The following is a 19,434-nucleotide window of genomic DNA, read 5'->3' as shown; positions in this document are numbered from 1 at the left end:
CCTTCATCCCTTTTATGTTTACACCTTCTCTCCTTAGATACAGTAATGCAGTTCACTGATAGAAGTAGTGTGGACTTATTATTTACTCCATTGTGATAGTAAGTTATAGAGCGTGGACCGTGCAGTCAAAGTGCAAATGCAGTATGACCTTGGGTGAGTCCCTTGACCTTTCTAAGGCACATTTTAGACCTCAAGAGAGTTAGAGAAATTCCACAAAAACCTGATGCTTTCATTGAAGCTCTTCATCAGGAGAAATAAATTGTAATAAAATCCTACTCATAATGTAATCACCTCTACATACATCTGAAGAAAGAAAACTCTAGTCTTTTGTCCTGCCTTTTTCTCTTCTGCTATTCCACCTTTCTAATAAATAAAATAAAATCATGGAGTAAAAATTTTTTTAATAAAATAAAAATGAAGGGATATGGGATTATATGAAATCATGTGTGTGAATGTTTTGAAAGTTGTGAAGCCCGGTAGAATTTAAAGAGTCTTTTTTAAAATACTACTTCTTTCTTTTAGAAAGTTTTTTTTTTTTTTAAATGGAGGTCCCGGGGATTGAACCCAGGACTTTGTACATGCTAAGCATGCGCTCTACCGCTGAGCTGTGCCTTCCCCACTAAAGAATCTTTCATTCAGTAAAAAAAGAAATGAAGAGAATAATTTTACCTTACTCATAGGATAGTTGTAAGAATTAAACAGTGTGCCCAGCACGAGACAGTAAATGTTGAAAAACATGTGAGGTGACAACAATTATGATTACAGACAAGCAGTTTTGGGCCTTGAAGGCAGTCTTGTGTGATGTCATCTGCTGGGGTCTGATTTGAGTTTACTAGTTCAGCATAGAGCATTGTGGGATTACCTCCCTGTGGCCCCTGTTTGTTCAGCTACCCTCAGACCAGCAGCAGTGCCCTAAACACAGTAATGATGCTGTTGAGAGACAGAAGTTCCTGTCCTCCCAACGTGGGACCCTGTGAAACATCCCCGCCTTTGGATGTCTTTCAGTCCCGGAACTTATTGATGGGAAGACGTTCACAGCGACCGTGGTGGGTTTGAACCCTTGGGTCGAATATGAATTCCGCACAGTTGCAGCCAATGTGATTGGGATCGGGGAGCCCAGCCGGCCCTCGGAGAAGCGGCGGACGGAAGAGGCCCGTGAGTAGCCCCCCGGATAGTCTGTTCCAGCAGCTCCTGTTCCTCAGGGGAAGGCTCTGAGTTCTCCTTGCTTTTCAGCTGTATCAGCACACCCTCCCCCTCGCATGACCATAATGATCAGAAATCAGGCCAGTAGGTGCTCAGCTTAACCAGCAGTGAGTTTCTTTTGTTGTTGTTGTTGTTGTTTATTTTTTTATTGAAGGATAGTTGATGTTCAATATTATGTAAGTTACAGGTGTTCAATATAGTGATTCACAAGTTTTCAAGGTTCTGCTCCATTTATAGTTATTTTTAAATATTGGCTCTATTCCCTGTGTTGTGCAAGATACCCTTGTAGCTTGTTTTATACGGAATAGTTCGCACCTCTTAATCCCCTGCCCCCGTATTGCCCCTCCCATCTCCCCTCTCCCCACTGGGAACCACTAGTTTGTTCTCTTTGTGTGTGAGTCCCAGCAGTGAGTTTCAATCCAGAGTTAAGTCCTCACTCTTCAATGGGTTCCCTGGTTCAGAAAGAGACACTCTGCTTAGTTCCCTCAAATGCCAGCTCTTTCCTTATTGGTTCCTTTGTCACCAAGACTTTCCTACCAGGATTATTATTTTTGTTAATGCACATCCCACACTTGAAATGAAATCAGCTCACAGCAACCATTAGTGGCCAGGACTAAGTTCCTCAGAAATGTTCAGTGAGATTTTCTGAGGGTATAAGCCCTTCCCAAAGCTGAGACTGGAAACGTCCTGCTAATTCATGACAGCCCCGTTGGCAGTTCAGTGTAAGTTTCTGTGTGCACAGCTTGAGTGAGCACTGGGAGAAAAGATCATAAATTCATCCACAGGGTGGGAACTTGGGCTTCTCGCACGTCGCATGGGAGCTCTAGGCATGCACCTGTGTGGAGTTCCCAGCTGCGATGAGGCCAACTGGTAGTTGAAGGAAGAGCCAAGTCCCTAAGCAAATGGGAACTATGACCCTATTCTTGGACAGAAATCTATCCAGGTCTCTCTCATTGGCTTTCTCCAAGGGGACATACCCAGTGACCAAATCTGCACCCCAGCCAGACATTTTTAGATTCTGTCTGGAATCTTTCATTTCCATGGAGATCATATAGCTCATCCTCATGCTTTCTTCCCCCTCCAAAATCGTCATATAATTGATTCCTCTCTGCAATCCCGGAGAGGAAGCTAGCGCAATTTCCCCTCTTTTACAGAGAAAACTGGGGATCAAAGAGTTTAAGCACAGTGAGCCAGGGGTCAACCTCTGTCCACCACTTCCTTCAACACCCAGCTCAAAACTCGCCTTCCTCCAAGAAGCCATTAGCCCAGACCTGCTCTGAGCAGCCTGCTGCTTGCGAACTCCACCTCACGTCTCCATTGTCTGTACCAGCTGTTGTTGACTGTCCACGTGGCTCTGTCATCGTTCTGCATGTTTCCCTTGCAGTAGACTGTAAGCTCTGTGGGGGCAGAGTGTGTGTTGTCTCTCCTTTGTGTACCGCCACCTGGCTAATAAACGCCTACCCAAGCATTAGAACCAGGACCTCATTCCTTTCCGCATCCCACTGAACCTCGGCTTCCAGGGGTGGAGCTGAACATGTCCATCATGTCAGATAACACGTGTACCTTGTTGAATGGGAAACAGGTAACTCATAGCAACTTCCTTGGTCCATCTCATTCCTTGAGCTGATGCTTCGGATCCCTGGACCATACCATTTCTGATCTCAGAAGACAAAGGTGTATGCATTAGAATATTTGTTTAAAGTGAGACACTTCAGCTAGACCACTTTCCTGGCACTCATTCGCTTTTGCCATCTGACAAGACTTTTTTTTTTTTTCTGTCTCCCTAAACAGTCCCCGAAGTCACCCCAGCTAACGTCAGTGGTGGTGGAGGCAGCAAATCTGAACTGGTTATAACCTGGGAGGTAAATGAACCACGGAACAAAAAGGAACATTAGTCTAGGCTGTTTTACTATTGTCCTCAATGTTAAACATGTCTGGGAAGTTTCCTCCTCTGGTTTTTAACAGCTGAAATCCATTTGAATGCAATGACTCCCTCTCATGGCATTAATGATTAGCGGGAAAAGATGGTGCTTGTCCATCAGTTGTTAAGTTTTAATTCAGTTCATCACAGGAAAAACAATCATGAAAGGGAAGACCACACAAGAAAAAATATATACATATAGAATATATACATTAAAAGAAGGCTGGTTCAGAGAAAAGCGGTTTTTCTTTTCTTCCTGAATTGCTGCAAAGCCAATTGATCTAAAACATCTGCCCACAATAGATTCCATGTACCAGCACGATTTCCTGGGATCGGCTTTGCTGCTGGAGCCTTCTTGTATTAGTTTTTTTTTTTAAGCAACCTGGAGGTGTGTTAGCCACCAATGTATTAAAAATTGATTTTGAGAGAAGAAGTCAGAGTTTTAGAAAGGGTCCTTAATGTTTTCAAAGGATCCTAGACAACAACCCTACACTTTCAGATCTTTGATTTAACTGAAACCCCAGCAGTGAGAGAAATCACTCAGCCCTGCCAGCTCAGCCGTTGCGCTCCGAGAGGGAAGATGTTGCCAGAGCCAGGATGGCCCTGACTTCTTTCTTGAGATCTGTGTCAACAAGTGTGTTTGGCACAGGACAGAGATCAGTATTAGACGGTACATGCTGGCAGTGCTGGGTTTCAGATCAACGGTCCCTGTATCTTCCACAGTCATTTTCAACAGGTTCAGAGCTGGGTCTCCCCCATCAGGAAGCCAGGCTCTCCACTGCAGGTATTCCTTGATTTTTTAACCTCAGCTCCAATACCCCCTGAATATCTAAGGTGGACTGATGGCAAGTCCCAAATGGAAGACTCAACCACCATAAGATAGGTGGGGAAGGATGTGGACAAGGCGGGGGTTGGGGGGGAATAAAACAGTGTTAGCATTTGAATCAGACCGCTGTGATTTCTGAAGGCCCCCTCCCTTCCTTCCCAGACGGTCCCTGAGGAATTACAGAACGGCAGAGGCTTTGGTTACGTGGTGGCCTTCCGGCCTTACGGGAAGATGATCTGGATGCTGACCGTGCTGGCCTCAGCCGACGCTTCCAGATACGTGTTCAGAAACGAGAGTGTGCGGCCCTTCTCTCCCTTTGAGGTTAAAGTGGGCGTCTTCAACAATAAAGGAGAAGGCCCTTTCAGCCCCACCACGGTGGTATACTCTGCCGAAGAAGGTAGGATGTTTCTTCAATTCTGAGATGTTGATTTCAGAACGTACAGTCAGTTTAGCACTCTCCTCAGAAACTGAAGGCGTTTCCTGATTTGAGAAAAGTGTCATGTGAGAAATATGATTCATTCTCTACCACCAATCTCTTAGAAAGATAGCAACTCCACTGTCTATAAAAACAAATGATTATCCATGATTAATTCCAGTGCTCAGGACCAGAATCGCAGGTACCATGTGAGATCTTCATGTATACATATTTTTTTTAATTGAAATATCATCTGTTTACAATGTTGTGTCAATTTCTGGTGCACAGCATAATGCTTTAGTCATACACGTACATCCATAGATTCCTTTTCAGATTCTTTTTCATTCTAGGTTACAAGATATTGAAACTCTATATATATTACGTTCAACAGAATTATATTTTGTTTTATGCCTTTAAGTGAATACCAAAATAGAATTTGCATTTCCTCTCACCACCTATGTTTTCATGAGTCCTATAGTGGACTCATAAATTCCTCTTTTATTAACGAGACAGGTAAGTCACAAAGCAACGTGATTGTGCACATTGTCATGCCGTTTAGGGGTTCTCACTCATTTCTCCTGCCTTTGTGCTCACCCGGCTCTCAGAATATCATGATCACTAAGTGTTAGCAGAGATTAGGTTCATGTCTCTCCTGCCGGGAAGCATTCAAGAGCAAGCCACTGTGAAGCGAAAGCAAGTTTATTTAGAGAGATACGTATTCCATAGACAGAGTGCAGTACGTCTCAGAAGGGAGGGCAGCCCCAGAGCATGGGGTCATCCAGGAAGGTGAGAACGGCCCTAGGAGATACACATTGCATAATAAAGTGGAAGTAGATTGATTCAGGGAGGTACACACTCCATCGACAGAGTGGGGCTGTCTCAGAAGGCAAGACAGGGGGCCCCAGGGTGTGGGGTTGCTAGTTTTTATGGGTGGGGTAATTTCACATGCTGACAAGTGGGAGGAGGATTCCAGCAATTTTGGGGAAGGTGCAGGGAGTTCCAGGTATTGGGCCCTTGCTCACTTTGGGGCCTTTTAGTGTCGGCCTGGGAACTGTCATGGTGCCTGTAGGTGTGTCATTTAGCAGCTAATCTATTACAACGAGTGTGTAATGAGGCTCAAGGTCTACTGGAAGTCAAATCTTCCACCATCTTGGGCCGAGTTGGTTCTAACCAGTGTGTGTCCTCTCCTCGATTGCTTTTTCATTCTTTTGACGGTTGTGCCCTGCCCCCTTCCCTCCTGTTTCATTAAGACTATTCTATGATCATGGAGTCTTTATGTCTTCTCATGCTAGTATCTAGAATCCTATTCCGATGCAGCAGATAGAGTAGTCACTCCTTCCATGCTCACCCGCAGAACCCACCAAACCACCAGCCAGCATCTTTGCCAGAAGTCTTTCTGCAACAGACATTGAAGTCTTCTGGGCCTCCCCCATGGAGAAGAACAGAGGACGGATACAGGGCTACGAGGTAAGCAAGAGACTGGTGCCTTGGTTCTGGGAAAGAGTCCCCATGTCTCAGGGAGAACTCTCCAGACACACTCTGATGGGAAGAAAACCTTGACTCCCCTTTAGAGGTACTTGTTTTAGAAAACAGTGATTACCGGTGGAGCATTAATGGAAGCACCGAGCATTTCACTGTGAGATCCCCCCTCTCCGTGGTACACTCCAGAGACACCTGTCAAAACGCCGGTCTAAGCATGTATAAGGTGGTTGACAAAATGAGCTCTGACTTCTGACACACCCAGGATCACCTGGGCTCAAAACAAGGTGAGGAAAAAGAGAGAAACACGCGACCATGGTTACACCAAGTTGCCACCTCACTGTGAAGCTAAGAACACAAAGGGGGCCTTTTTTACTGTGGAGACTTTCTCAGCGTATACAAAGCTCTTGGTCTGAAAGTTCGGCTTAGGACTTGCTATAGAGAAAATTAACTGTGTCTTAAGAACCTTGCTTTAAAAAAAGTCACCGGATGACATTGGAAATATCCCCAGTAGATATGCTGTCCAAGGTCTTCCTTTTGATTTTCTCAGGTTAAATACTGGAGACATGATGACAAGGAAGAAAATGCCAGAAAAATACGAACCATAGGAAATCAGACATCGACCAAAATCACCAACTTAAAAGGCAGCGCTCTGTATCATTTAGCCGTCAAGGCGTATAATTCTGCTGGGACGGGCCCCTCCAGTGCGACGGTCAACGTGACGACCAGAAAGCCACGTAAGAACATTCTTGTTCGGAAATATTTTAGGGATTCATCAAACATATTCCAAGTTCGTTCCCCATCCCCACCTCCCAGTGATCATTTGCATACTAATTGGTATCATTTTGGAGATGCAGATTTACCTCAGCACTTCAGCTGAACCTTTCGGAATACCATGCAAAATTCATTGCTCCGGAGGACAGAAAGATAAATGTTTTCTCCTCCCTGGGAAGGGCCACTTCTTTGCGCTATAAATGTTAGGCGACCAGCTGAATCTTTTTCCATTTGCAGTGCTGTATCTCGGCAGATTTTAGTGACCTTGAAGACACATATTAGTGCAATAGCCCGTTAAATTGCCTCCACTCTCGAATTCTAGTAAGGAGATATTCCTCAGAATCCATTGAGACTTAATAATCTGTGACTCCGTATATCTTAATTTTTTTATAGCACCAAGTCAACCCCCCGGAAACATCATATGGAATTCATCGGACTCCAAAATTATCCTGAATTGGGATCAAGTGAAGGCCCTGGATAATGAGTCGGAAGTAAAAGGATACAAAGTGGGTACTTTCTTTTTGGCAAAGGCACCTAATCCTGCTGTCAGTGGGGACAGACTGTCCCCGTGAGCCTTAGGAACGATGTTCTTGCTTTCCCTGACGATGCTCTCGCAGCCTCTATGGCAGCCTCTGCCCCGCCATGGCCGGGTCTGAGTTTTATATATAGTCCACGAGCTCTGGACAGAATTTAGAAAATCGCCTAAACTTTGGGCTCAGGCAGAGTCATTCGGAAATATTTAAATACCCTGTGGTTGGGTCTCCAGAAACTCATGATGAACCACATTTTTAACATTTCTACTGCCAGCTTTGTTTTGTTCTTTTCTTGATTGTATTTTTTTTTAATCAGTAGTAGTGATTTCACAATATTACTAATGATTAATCTTTTTGTCCATGTTCTTATTGTTAGGGAGATATATTATATATATGGATTTTTTAAAGAAATTCATTTGCCTGATCCTGTAAACTTTAGCCATACTTTAGAGAGCTAGTAAAGAAAACAGCCTTCATGCCACAGTGAAAAGGCATTATAAACATCTTGTTTTGTTTTACTTTTAAACTACACTTGAAGCAGTGCCGGGCAGGCCAAACAAAACTAGTCGGCAGGGTGAATTCACAAGCAGCAGTCTGCCTGTTTTGTGCCGTTTTGGCCCAGAGATGGTGAGAGTGTCGTACTGACGGTGCTGTCAGGCACTCTTCACAGAACCCGGGACTGTGGGACAGTAAAGCCGGAGCTGGCATCGCGAGTTGACATAGTTGGTGGGAGAGCCTTGGGTGATGTGTGTGACATAGCTGGTGGGAGAGCCTTGGGTGATGTGATTAGAAAGCCTCCTTGCCTGGGACTAGCTTTCCTTCATCCGCATGACACAGTGGCTTGTATTCTGCCAGCAGAGAAGCATTCCCTCAGAACCAATCTTCAGACCTTTCACTGGGTCACTTTTTAACAGCAAACTTTTCTGGAAAGGTCTTCAAGCAACCACATTCTGGTCCTCTAATCGCTATGTGACTTTTGGTAAATCACTGAACCTCTCTGGGGCTGCATTTCTCTTTTACTAAAGGAGAAATCTTCTGGTATCTTCATCTTCCTCAGAGCCTTTGCGCCTCTATTCCATCTCCCTGGGACCTGCCACGAGTTAAGTCCGCATCCTTTATCAGCCACTCATCTTTCAGGTCTGAGATTAGAAGCCTCTTCTGGTGGCCAGAGCTCTCTCTATTTGTCAGCTTTCTCAGAGTACTTCCCATCCTCCTGGGTAACTGATCTGCTAATGACTTATTGTGAACCCCTGGGCTGTGGGTCTCCAGAGCACGGTACCTGAATTGGCACCACAGTTTTCTCCAGCCAAGGATGCATTCGCTATGGTGATATTAGAAGGAAGCCTTCATTTCCTGAACTCCTAAATCATGAGCCTCTTACGGTGAGATAGTGTGAAAGAGCTCATCTGATCAGTCTCAGCCAGGACAAGAGACACAGGGGGTCGGGTAGGCTGGAAGATGAAAGAGGAAAGAGTAGACTCAGACGAAGCAAAGACAGAAGAAGGAGTGAAGACAGCCCTTGCAACTTCGGGGTCTGACCCAGGCTAACACTGCCAGGACTTTGATCATCACATGAAAGAGATGCAGATACGATCTGGGCCGAATTAATTTAACCAAACCAAGGGAGAGAGTGGGGAAAAAAAAAACCCAGAAGAGAGAGAGTCTTTCTCCCCACTTCTAGTTCTATTAGAACAGAGAAAACACACACACACACACACACACACACACACACACACACACACACACACACACAATAAAAGTTTAGAAAGTTTTAGGAGTTCCTGAGTAGGGGCATGAGTTCCATGAGTGAACTTTTTACTAGGTTTTAAATTCATGTTGAAGCTGGTGTTGAAATAAAACTGAAAGGCCGGGAGCTCCCTGGAGTATTTCAGGCAACCAAGCAAAATGGTAGCTGGAGACCCCGGAGCTCAGCCAGCCGGAGCCCTTCACTTCACAGATGCGAAAACTGAAGGCCGCCGAGTAAAGTGACTTGGAGTGCCCTCAGCTTTCACGAGGCAGGGATCTATAAGCAAGCTGAAGTTTGCTTCCGTGAACCAAGTCTGAGAGATTAGAGGCATTTTTAGAAGAAAAATTGGGAAATGAGTTTTGTCTAGTTGCTATGTCTTCATCGTACTGCTCCTCTCAGAAACTCTCGTGTGACCTTGTCTGGGTAGCACCTTTCCAAGAAGGCCCTTCTATATATATTTTTTAATTCAACAGATGCTTTTGCAGACTGGAGAGTCAGTGGAGCAGCACTGAAGTGGGCAGGTGTGGTGGAATAAAGAAAACAAGAGCAACAAGGGGGCATTCACTGCCCAGGGAAGAACTGGGGCTTTACGTAGGATTGGGGAAACTTTCTTTCTGTAGAACTAGAATGAAACATTGGAACAAAGGACACCTGGAGAACATAGAAACTTCCGGATGTGAGCCACAGATCAGATAATAGAAGCTATTTTTCGGGGGCTGGGTAAAAAAATCCAAAATGTATGTATTTAATATATTCATCACAAGAGCCCGAACAGAGGCTTAATTTTTAAAACAGAAACAAAACAAAAATGATACCACAGCTCAGATACAGAGTCCTATCCAGAAATCAAAGAAAGGACAGATCACATAAGAGGAAAAAAAATCATAACACAAGGAGACCCATGGATTTAGGCTTTTTCCCCGAAAATACGATGTATCGTGTTGATTCATTGTATCTTATAGATATCTAAAGTGTATCTATGAAAAATACGGTGGCACTTCCAAATTGGGAATTCCATGCCTCAGGAAGCATCCTGATGGGTGGGTACCAAATGTGTGAGATGCTGCAGGATCCACCTGGGCTGACAGTAGAGGAGAGGAGTAACAGGGTTAGACCAGATGGTAGGAAAGGGCCCTTTCTGAGTTCTTCTTGATTTCCAGTTCAATCCCTTCCCTTCTCTTTAGGGCTGGGACTGGAGGAGCCAGACTCCCTATACATCCCCGTTTAGATCCCAAGGAATCTGACTGTAACTGGTTATAGATACTGAAATGCTACACATACAATGTAAATGTTCAGGGATATATAGTTTTGTAAAAATTACACGTGTGTCTGTTTTTTGCTTTTTCACCTAAATTGTCTAGATTTCTGCTTGGGGTTTCTGCTTGGGTAAGCAGTCTTAAAAAGAAGTTGACTTGAGAAAGTTTTAAGTCCTAGAATATTCTTTCAGCACAAAGCATCAAGCTATTTTAGGACCCTTGTGCTAAAAAGAGAATATGTGGTTTCAGTGTCACAAACTAAACTGTCTCCAGAGCCAGGCAGGTTACATAAATGGGTTGACTCAGTCCTTTCAACAAATACTGTCAATACATGTGCCCAGCGCTGTTCTAATTAATTTTAACTTGATAATGACCCATGAAGTAGGTGCAGTTATTAGCCTGAGTTTTATAGATAAAGAGCTCATGGCACGGAGTTTAGTGACTTGCCTACTTCACATAGCTAGTATTTTCTTTCACAGATCTATTGAGATACCACTGACATATAACATTGTGCAAGTTTAAGGTATACATGTGTTGATTTGATGCATTTATAGATGGCAAAATGATCACTCCATAGCAGTTGCTAACACCTGTATCCCATCACATAATTACCATTTCTTATTTGTGGAGAGAACATTTTCGATCTTCTCTCTTGGCAACATTCAAGTATAGGACAGAGTGTTATTAACACAGTTAGTGTATTGAAGACCTAGGATCTGAATACAGGCAGTGTGGATCCAGAGTCCCACCTTTTAGCCACTCAGCTCTTCTGCCTGCCAGCAATATCAAGTGGTAATGAAGTACTACCAAGAGAAATAACTCAGAGTGAGGGGGAACAGACAGTGCCATGGACTAGGTAGAAGAGGTTATTTTAAGTAAAGCCCCGGTAAAGCCTCTATTAAGAGGTGACATTTCAGGTGGGCCATGAAAAAAGGAGGGCGTGAGATAGGCACCTCTCTGGGAAAGAATGTTCCAAGAATAGAGCGCAGGATGTGCAAAGGTCCTGAGGTAGGCACATGCCAGTGTGACACAATAGGAAGTGTTGGAGACTGTGATCAGCTGCAGAGTTTGTGATTATCCAGAATAAGCAGTAGCTTCTCAGCTTCACCCAGTTGTTGCCAGACAGGCATGTAGACCAGTGTGATCATATGTTCCAGTTTTTAGTAGAGCCCAAAATTTTATCATGTGCAGTTTCTTGGCTTTTAAATGTTGACATCAAATTTTTTTAAAAAGTAAGTACCCAATAGTTAAAATATATAGGCCAAATGTGACCCATGGGCCACCAGCTTTCTATTGTCTAACCCCCTTGTTTTGCTTTTATGAAGACAGAGACCAGAGAGGGAAAGCAATTAGCCCACAGTCACACAGATGGTGGCCAAGCTAGACTTAGTTAAGAAAATAGGTTATGAACCTAGACTGTCTGTATTTGAATGCTGGGTCCCCACTTACTGACCATGAGACCCTGAGCACATTGCTTAACACCTTCAGGTCTCAGATTCCTCATCTTTAAAATCAGAATAATGGCAGTGACTACCTGGAGAGGTAATCTGCATTAGCACGTAGAATATACAGTGTTCGAACACGTAGTAAGCAGTCAGTAATGTTTGCTTCTATTACCATTATTCCCACAAATTTACTCTTTCTCCTTGTCTTCCACCCTAGATTATCTGAAATACAAGCATATCCTTCAAGTCAGTCAGCTGAACCCAGTGTTTGATGCAAATAAAGGTTTTACAGGCCTGGATTTAGAGGCCACAGCACTCCCCAGCATTACAAGGCTGATAAGCAGTGCTGATAAAAAGGGCTTTTTTTTTTTCCCCCAGAAGTGTTCCTTTTGGATTTTTATTTGAAACTAGTTGAACTCTCTGCGTTCTGGCAAGGCCCAGAGGTAAATCAAAGAAGCAATTTCTTCCTCAAAGCCAGATGTGTCCTTGCATCCCATCAGCCAGCTCAGTTCCTGAAGGGCCGGGATGAGATGCTTTGGCAGACCTGAAGGTGCCGCAGGATTTACTGGCGCCTGGTCATTACTGAGCGGGTGCTGAGGCTGATACCACGGACGCTCCCGAGAAGGCAGGGGGATGCTTAGGAATCTTTCCACCTTAAGGAAATTGTGTTTTCCACCTTGTATTTGAGAGATATAAAGAAAGGTGATGAAATGCCAGGGAATAAATGGGATCTAAACCAGTTTAAGGGGATTTTATGAATTTCACTTGTGTTTGGTTTTTCTTGCAGTAGTAGAGTGACCCTGTGTCTCTAACCTCAGCAAATCAGAATTTAAAGTGGGTCTCAGGGAAAGATGAGCCAGTCTTCTGGTTCTCAAAGTGTGGTCCCTGGGCCAGAGGCAAGGATATTACCTGGGAACTTGTTAGAAATGCAGACTTTTCAAGTCCTACCTCAAACCTATGAATTCAGAAACCCTGGGGTGGGGCCCAGCGATCTGAGTTTTAATCAGCCCCCCCCCAGGCCATCCTGATGCATGCTTAAGTTTGAGAGCCTTGATCTAATTCATGAGTCCCAGCCCACATTAGCATCCCCTGAAGATCTTTTCTTTAAAAAGCACCAAAGCCGGGACCCTACAGAGTCCCAGGAGGGCTGGTGCTGGGCTAGGGCACCATGTTCCAGCTCCTCGCTGTAGCCACGTGGAGCCGGGTATTTCTCTATTGTGGGGACCGTCCTCTGTGTGACAGGATGTTTCACAGTGACTCGGGCCACTCCACCCACTCCCAACACCAGTAGCACCAGAAATGTCTGCAGGCATTGCCAAGTGCCCCCTGAGGGCAGAACTGCTTCTCCCCACTCCCACCCCTGTTGAGAACCGATGGGCTAGAGCATCAGTATTCTTACAAGCTCCCCAAGTGCTTCTAACATTCCGTCAGGAGCCAGAATGACTGATCTCACCCAGCTGGATCTTTTTTATTGTCGAGAGAAACGAACGAGTTCTGGTCAGTTAAGGGCGCGTTGAGGAACGTTCATCTGGCCACCCGCCAGCTCTGGGCCTCAGTTTCCTCATCTGTGGAAAGGAATAATAATGCCTGTCTTGTCAGATTGTTGTGACGATTACGCATGGTTCTGTCAATAAAGTGCCCAGATCATAGTAAACGTCAGGAAGTGTTTGTGGAGTAGGTCTCATCACAGTTGTTATATCCAGACAAATAGATGCACTTACCTGGCCAGACCTTGACAGTGGTCCTGATCGGAGAGGGCGATGAGCTGAGTGGGCGGTGCTGGGCGATGAGTGTGTTTTCAGCCAAGCTGGTTGGCCATCTCATCAAATGAACTATCACCCCAGACTCAGACCCAGCGGAGGCCCAGAGGAGTGGCCCTGCTGAAGCTACAAACACTTCTAGAGTGACGGCGAATGCACAGAACCTCCCCTCTCTTCTCTGTTGCTCAAAAACAGCTCCCAGTGTGAGGAGGAAAGGGGGCTGCTGCCCTTGCCCTTCACAGACCCTCCCCCTGTGCTGAAGCGCCCTCTCTCCCAAGGATTCAGGATGGTGATAACTTATCCCGTCTGCCCTGCGCTTCTAACCTTTGCCAAGTGTGTTTTTATCTCTTGTTCACTTTAAGCCTCCATAGATACTATTTCTTCCGCCAGACCCTTCATTATATCCCATTCTGTGCAACCTTGAAAACATCCCAGAAAGGTGGGTATTATCGTCCCCATTTTATAGAAGAGGGAAATAAGGCTCAGAGAGGTAAAGTAAGTGGACCACGGTCACACAGCAGCCAAGTCTCTTCTGATGCCAAAGACCCTCGTGTGTAACTGAGCTCTCTACATCCACCTTTTCCAGGTGTGTTAACTGAGCTTCCCCAGGTCATGTGAGGCCGCTCAGCACGTTTAGACTGAGAGGCTGCCGGAGCCTTTAAACTCTTTCTTCATGATGAAATAAATGGTACCTGCAGACATGTCTCTCACTATAAATGAGTCTTCCAGACGCACATGGGCAGCCTGACATCCTCGCGTCCCTGCCTTTCACTGGTGCCCGGAGGTGAAAGCAAATGGATGCTCCAGCTCTGGGGCCTCTGTGAGGACAGCAGGTGACACCTGTGTGTTCTGTATTGGCAGGTCTTGTACAGGTGGAACAGACAGAGCAGCACATCTGTCATTGAAACAAATCAAACATCGGTGGAGCTTTCTTTGCCTTTTGATGAAGATTACATCATAGAAATTAAGCCATTCAGTGATGGAGGAGATGGCAGCAGCAGCGAACAAATTCGAATTCCAAAGATATCAAGTAAGAATGTCTTTTTCTCCCTCCCTTCTCCATGTCTGCCTCACCTTCTAAGCCTGCCAGTGAGTCAGGGATTGGACAACATTAAGCCCGCAAATAAAAATGGACAAAACCACTTCCTTCCTCAGACCCTGATGTTTGCCCATCACAGGTAGTTTCATGCAAAAGACAGTTTGATTCGCTTGGACTGATTTAATCAATTGTCAATCACTCAAACACCAGATTAGAGCAGCCCCAGATCCATCACCCAGGTTTTTCCATGGGGACCGATGTGGTTTGCATCTATAATAACCCCCAAATTATAGCTTCAGACGTTAAAAGCATGACTCAGGCGGAACAAGCAAATAGTTCTTTCAAATGCTGTAGAAGCCTATTCTTGTGACGCCATGTAATTTAATGTCTTTGGCTGAAAATATTTTGGACTCGACACTATTTTGAATGTGTCCATGTAACATACACATAAATGCACATGTCTACATATAGTTAAGATCGTCTTTGTTAACAAAGACTGTTGAATCGTGCGTGAGGGTCTTCTTTTTTGAGGTAGAAACATTCAACCCTGTTTTTCAAATACTATGTTTATAAACATCTCAGCAGCATACTATTTTTGTTGTTGCTGTATGACTTCATGTATTTGAAATTTTTAAAAAACCAGAATAGGCACATCCAGAGAGACAAGGTAGTGGCTGATGGTGATGGCCGGTGGTGTAAACTGGCTTCAGGAGTCCAAGGTTTCCTTCCGGGGTGATGAAAAATTCTGGAACTAGATAGTGGTGCTGGTTACACAACGTGGGAGTGTACTTAATGCCACTGAACTGTACACTTTAAAATGGTTAAAATGGTCACTTTTATATTATGTGTATTTTACCACAATAATAATTTTGAAAAGATTGGAGTTAGATTTCTAAGTGTAGATTTTCATTGGCCTTTGTTTTGAACAATCTGGAGATAAGGGGTTCGCTGAAGGACAGAGATAGAAATTTTCAAGCTGTCAGTAGGGGTACAGTATTTTAAATTGTGGTCAAAATCCTCACCACAGAGCTTCAGCCCCTGCTAAGAGTCCATCACATGACACTTCAGATGAGTCAAAGGTCTAGTATGTCTTGCTGATACCAAGTCATAGCAGAGCATCCCCCTAAGCACTTTTAATTGCATCTATAAAATGTGGATGCCTCAAGTGAGAACAGAAAATGTTCCTGGGTCATTTCACCCTTCTTCTGAATAAGCACATGTTAATGTTAATGAATAGAAACGACTTCAGGTGGGAAACCAAGGCTGCACCAAGACCTGCTCTGATTTCCGGAGCGGTTTGCCAGTGTCCAGGTGATGTTTGTATTTAATGCACCTTTTTTTTGCATACACACACTATAGGCATTTTTGTCTTTTAAAACACTGGGGAGAATTGGTTCCTACACCTCATTGGAGGAATCTGTCCCCGTCTGTTGAAAGGAATCAGATTTATAGTGAGATGTGGAAGTAATCTCCAGGCCACGAAAAACACAAGATTGGAGTTTGTTTTGGGGGTTAATTTATCTCACTTTTAAAAAATCTGACTTCATACTTGCTTATCATTTGCAAGGATTGTTTTTTTTTTTTTAGACTGACTGGTGATTCTTGGTTTAATTCATTAGAAAAACATATTTTAAGCAATTGTATTGGTCTAATTATTAGCCAATAGGGATGTTACTGAGAGCAAAACCATCTCTTTCTCGAGAGATTTGCTACTTTGTTGGTGAGAGATCTTACAATCGGGAAGAAACTTCAAACGACAGTTGGTAACCTCTTACAGTGAAAAATACAAGACGTATAAGAAGTTTGAAAAAGATTGAGATTGTTTTGTTGGAAAAAAAAAAAGAGGTATATTTAGGCAGACATGGGTTCGAATCCCAGTTCGGCTGTTTACTAACAGGGTAATCTTAGACTTATCTCCCTTCTCTGGGCCCCAGCTTCCTTATCTGTTAAGCGGTGCGACAGAAGCCCTGGGGCCTCGCGCCCCTTTGCGGTGGGCTGCGTGGGTGCTGAGTGAACGCCTTCTCTCTTTCCAGATGCCTATGCACGAGGGGCGGGGCCGTCCACTTCCAACGCCTGCACGCTGTCGGCCATCAGTACCATCATGATTTCTCTCACAGCCAGGTCCAGTTTATGACAAATGTTATGTAAAGGACTCGCTCTTTATAATATAAGCAACATTTAGCTAGTTGTTTTGAAGACACCCAGTACTAAGTAATATTGTTGTTCAAGTACATCTTATTACTGGAAAAAAAAAATGTTTTTTGCTTCTTTAGGAATGGCATTATACAGTACTTCCTCAAAGCAAACCTAGCTTTGTCTGAAGTTTCTTTGGAAACTCTGCAGTGCACTGAAGACATCTGTAATATGATGTTACCAAAGCAGTTTACATATGTCCCTATATGCATATTTTTTATTATATATTTAGTGTTTTATAGAATTTTTTAAAGTTAACATGAAATGTAGATATTAATTTTTTTTTCCTCTGCTGTAAAATGCTCTGGGCAACACGATCATATGATTATTATTTGGAAATATTTCCTTTAAAGACACAGTCTGAAACTCATGTTGGTAAATAAATTGCAAATTACTTGTACAGTTCTACAAGGGTCTCGTGGCAGGACAGCTGAAGACTTGGTCTGTAACTCAAGGCTGCCGTCTGTGAATGAGTCTTTGGAATGGCTGGTGCACGGAATCACGTCGTTTTGACACGTACCATATGTTTTCCCGCCCTGTTGTGAATTTTGTTGTTCAGTACAACTTGAGATGGTTTTAGGAATGGCTGCAATCTCAACACCTAAACTAACTGCCCCAGAGGTACCTTGTGCAATACTCCCACCCCTGAATTTAGCATTGTACGGTAAGACTTTCTTTTCCCTCAGCTAAGTTAGCTAGTATCGTCTTTGTAGTAGCATTATCTTAGCCATTACATTTGAAGTTACGTATCCTGTAGTAACATAGACCACGAGTTACTATAGTCAGCCAAGTCTTTCAAAGGATAAAAGATCATTTTACTATCTTTAAATGTATCTGTTTTGAATGTACATTTTACAAAAAAAGAGAATTCTCTGTTGATGGATTCGTTAACTTCTTTACAAAATTTCTTATATATGTGTATCTCTTTAATAATAGAGCCCTGCTTTTGAAGCAAAATTATGTGTGGAGTCTGACAGATTTCTCCTATTTCAGCAAATTGTTGCCAGAAAGAATTTTTTTCATGACTCTGTAAAAGATCTTTAGTACAATTGTATGGTATCTTGACAACTCTCTCATTTTACAATAGGTAGCCTCGTTGCTTTATAAGTTTTCTCTTCTACATCTTAAAATCACGCATTGGAAAGTGACAATATCTGTGTTCTTATGAAAAGAACCCTTTGGTATAATGGGGGAGGTTTTGTAAGCTGACACTAGTGGCACCGTGCATATCAAAGGCCATGAAATTTTCTAGAAAAATTTTCACGAGTAAACACGCTGCCACCTTTTCTTCTTTCTCAAAGAGCTCCAATTTGCCTGGAATTTGTCATTTTTGCTTACAAATACCGTAAGTTAACTTTTCAACCTTCTAGCTCTATTTATCCAATCAAGTCATGATCAGGATTCCACTTGTGTAAAAACTAGGGTGGTAACTGGGAAAAAAAAGTATACTGTCAGTATTTCAAGCTGTGTTCCTTTCTCATTTTGATATGATTACTTCTATGTTAAAAGAAAACAAGATTTAAAATCACATGCAAAAAAAAAAATCAACAAAATAATAAAATGAATGAAAAAAAGATGATACCCCAGTTAGTTCCCAACCCCAGTGTAAATGATATTTACCAGTGATCTAGCATATGTAATCTTTTTTTAAAGGTATTGTTAATAAATATTCTGTCATTTGTAAAGATACTTGTCTTTTGGGAGCATTCTTCCTGCCTGCCTTCAGGGAATTTGTCAGCTCACCCTTGTGCTAGTTGTAATTTAAGATCACAGAGGGACTCAAAACTCTCTCGCTGTGATCCAAAGCTAGATGACCCAGAGGTATTCCTTTGGAACTGACAACCCCGAAGATACCACTGCAAACCCTCTTTGGAAGTAGAGAGGGACAAAAATCCACAAATAAAGATCCTGAAGATCAGACTTGAATATTTCCTCTAGATTAGTTAAATGTTTTCTGGATTTAATCTAAAGATACCTGTTGTTTTAAGGTATCCCCAACCCTGTAGCTAAAAGGATAAAATCCAAACCTGATTGGATTTAATCTAATAACAACTTAACTTTCTACCCAGCCACATGGAGCCCTCACTGGCCCCTAAACACTGCTTGCTTTTGGTCTCACCTCTGTGCCTTTTGGGCATGTGGCTGCCTCTTCTTGAAATACCCCTCACTCTTCTTTATCGCCCGAATCCCGACTGACCTAGGGTAGCTCCAGCCCCAGCTTGTCTGTGGAAACCTCCCACACTCCAGCCCTTGGTGACATCCTGCCTCCAAATTAGCTGCAGGCCCTGTTGATGCCCCTCATCTAGTAATCAATCAGGTACTACTTTTGGAACTCTCTTGTACTGTTATCTTGCATTTTAACTTAACTCCTGTATTGTTACTCAAATTTCCTTGTATGTATGCCTTGTCTTCCCAACTAGATTGTAAGCTCCTTGAGGGCAGGGACTTTGGTCTTATCTTCCATGTACTCTCCATAGTGCCTAGCACAGTGCCTTGCAATAAATAATCATTGATTAATTGATCGAAGGGGTCTTTGCAGTAGCATTTTGCATCAGTTGCCTGCCTGTGTGCCCCAGGGAACCAACCAGGGAAGACCATGTCACTATTTTTGCAAGATGGTGGAAAGTATTCAGGAGGCCTTGCTTCTGACTTTATGCCTTGAAAAAGTCCTTTACTCTCCCAGCTTCATCATCTGATAAATGAGGCCCTGGACAGCTGAGTCTGACTGAGCTCAAGGTAATTTTTACAAGTGCCCATTGGCACCTTCACCCAAACGTGTCTGATCTATTAGTTTCCATGGTTGTTGCAGGTTAGGCTCTCTGGCTGCAAGCAACTGAAACAAC

At 43.4% G+C, this 19,434-nt stretch overlaps 1 protein-coding gene across 5 annotated transcripts in view; it reads left to right on the top strand.

The window, feature by feature from the left end:
- Positions 1-19,113, top strand: part of CNTN4 (contactin 4) — an 814,349-nt gene extending 795,236 nt beyond the window's left edge. For all 5 annotated transcript variants that reach the window (XM_074344450.1, XM_074344446.1, XM_074344447.1 and 2 more), the window contains 8 exons: positions 1,006-1,155; positions 2,995-3,065; positions 4,113-4,347; positions 5,720-5,832; positions 6,395-6,581; positions 7,012-7,124; positions 14,221-14,389; positions 16,432-19,113. In XM_074344450.1, coding sequence (XP_074200551.1) covers positions 1,006-1,155; positions 2,995-3,065; positions 4,113-4,347; positions 5,720-5,832; positions 6,395-6,581; positions 7,012-7,124; positions 14,221-14,389; positions 16,432-16,532 — 1,139 coding nt within the window. In that variant the 3' untranslated portion in view covers positions 16,533-19,113. The remainder of the gene's footprint in view (positions 1-1,005; positions 1,156-2,994; positions 3,066-4,112; positions 4,348-5,719; positions 5,833-6,394; positions 6,582-7,011; positions 7,125-14,220; positions 14,390-16,431) is intronic.
- The last annotated feature ends 321 nt before the right edge of the window (positions 19,114-19,434 follow it).

This window comes from Camelus bactrianus, chromosome 17 (assembly GCF_048773025.1).
Source record: "Camelus bactrianus isolate YW-2024 breed Bactrian camel chromosome 17, ASM4877302v1, whole genome shotgun sequence".
NCBI classification, from domain to species: domain Eukaryota; kingdom Metazoa; phylum Chordata; class Mammalia; order Artiodactyla; family Camelidae; genus Camelus; species Camelus bactrianus.
This window is presented reverse-complemented; position numbering and strand designations above follow the sequence as displayed.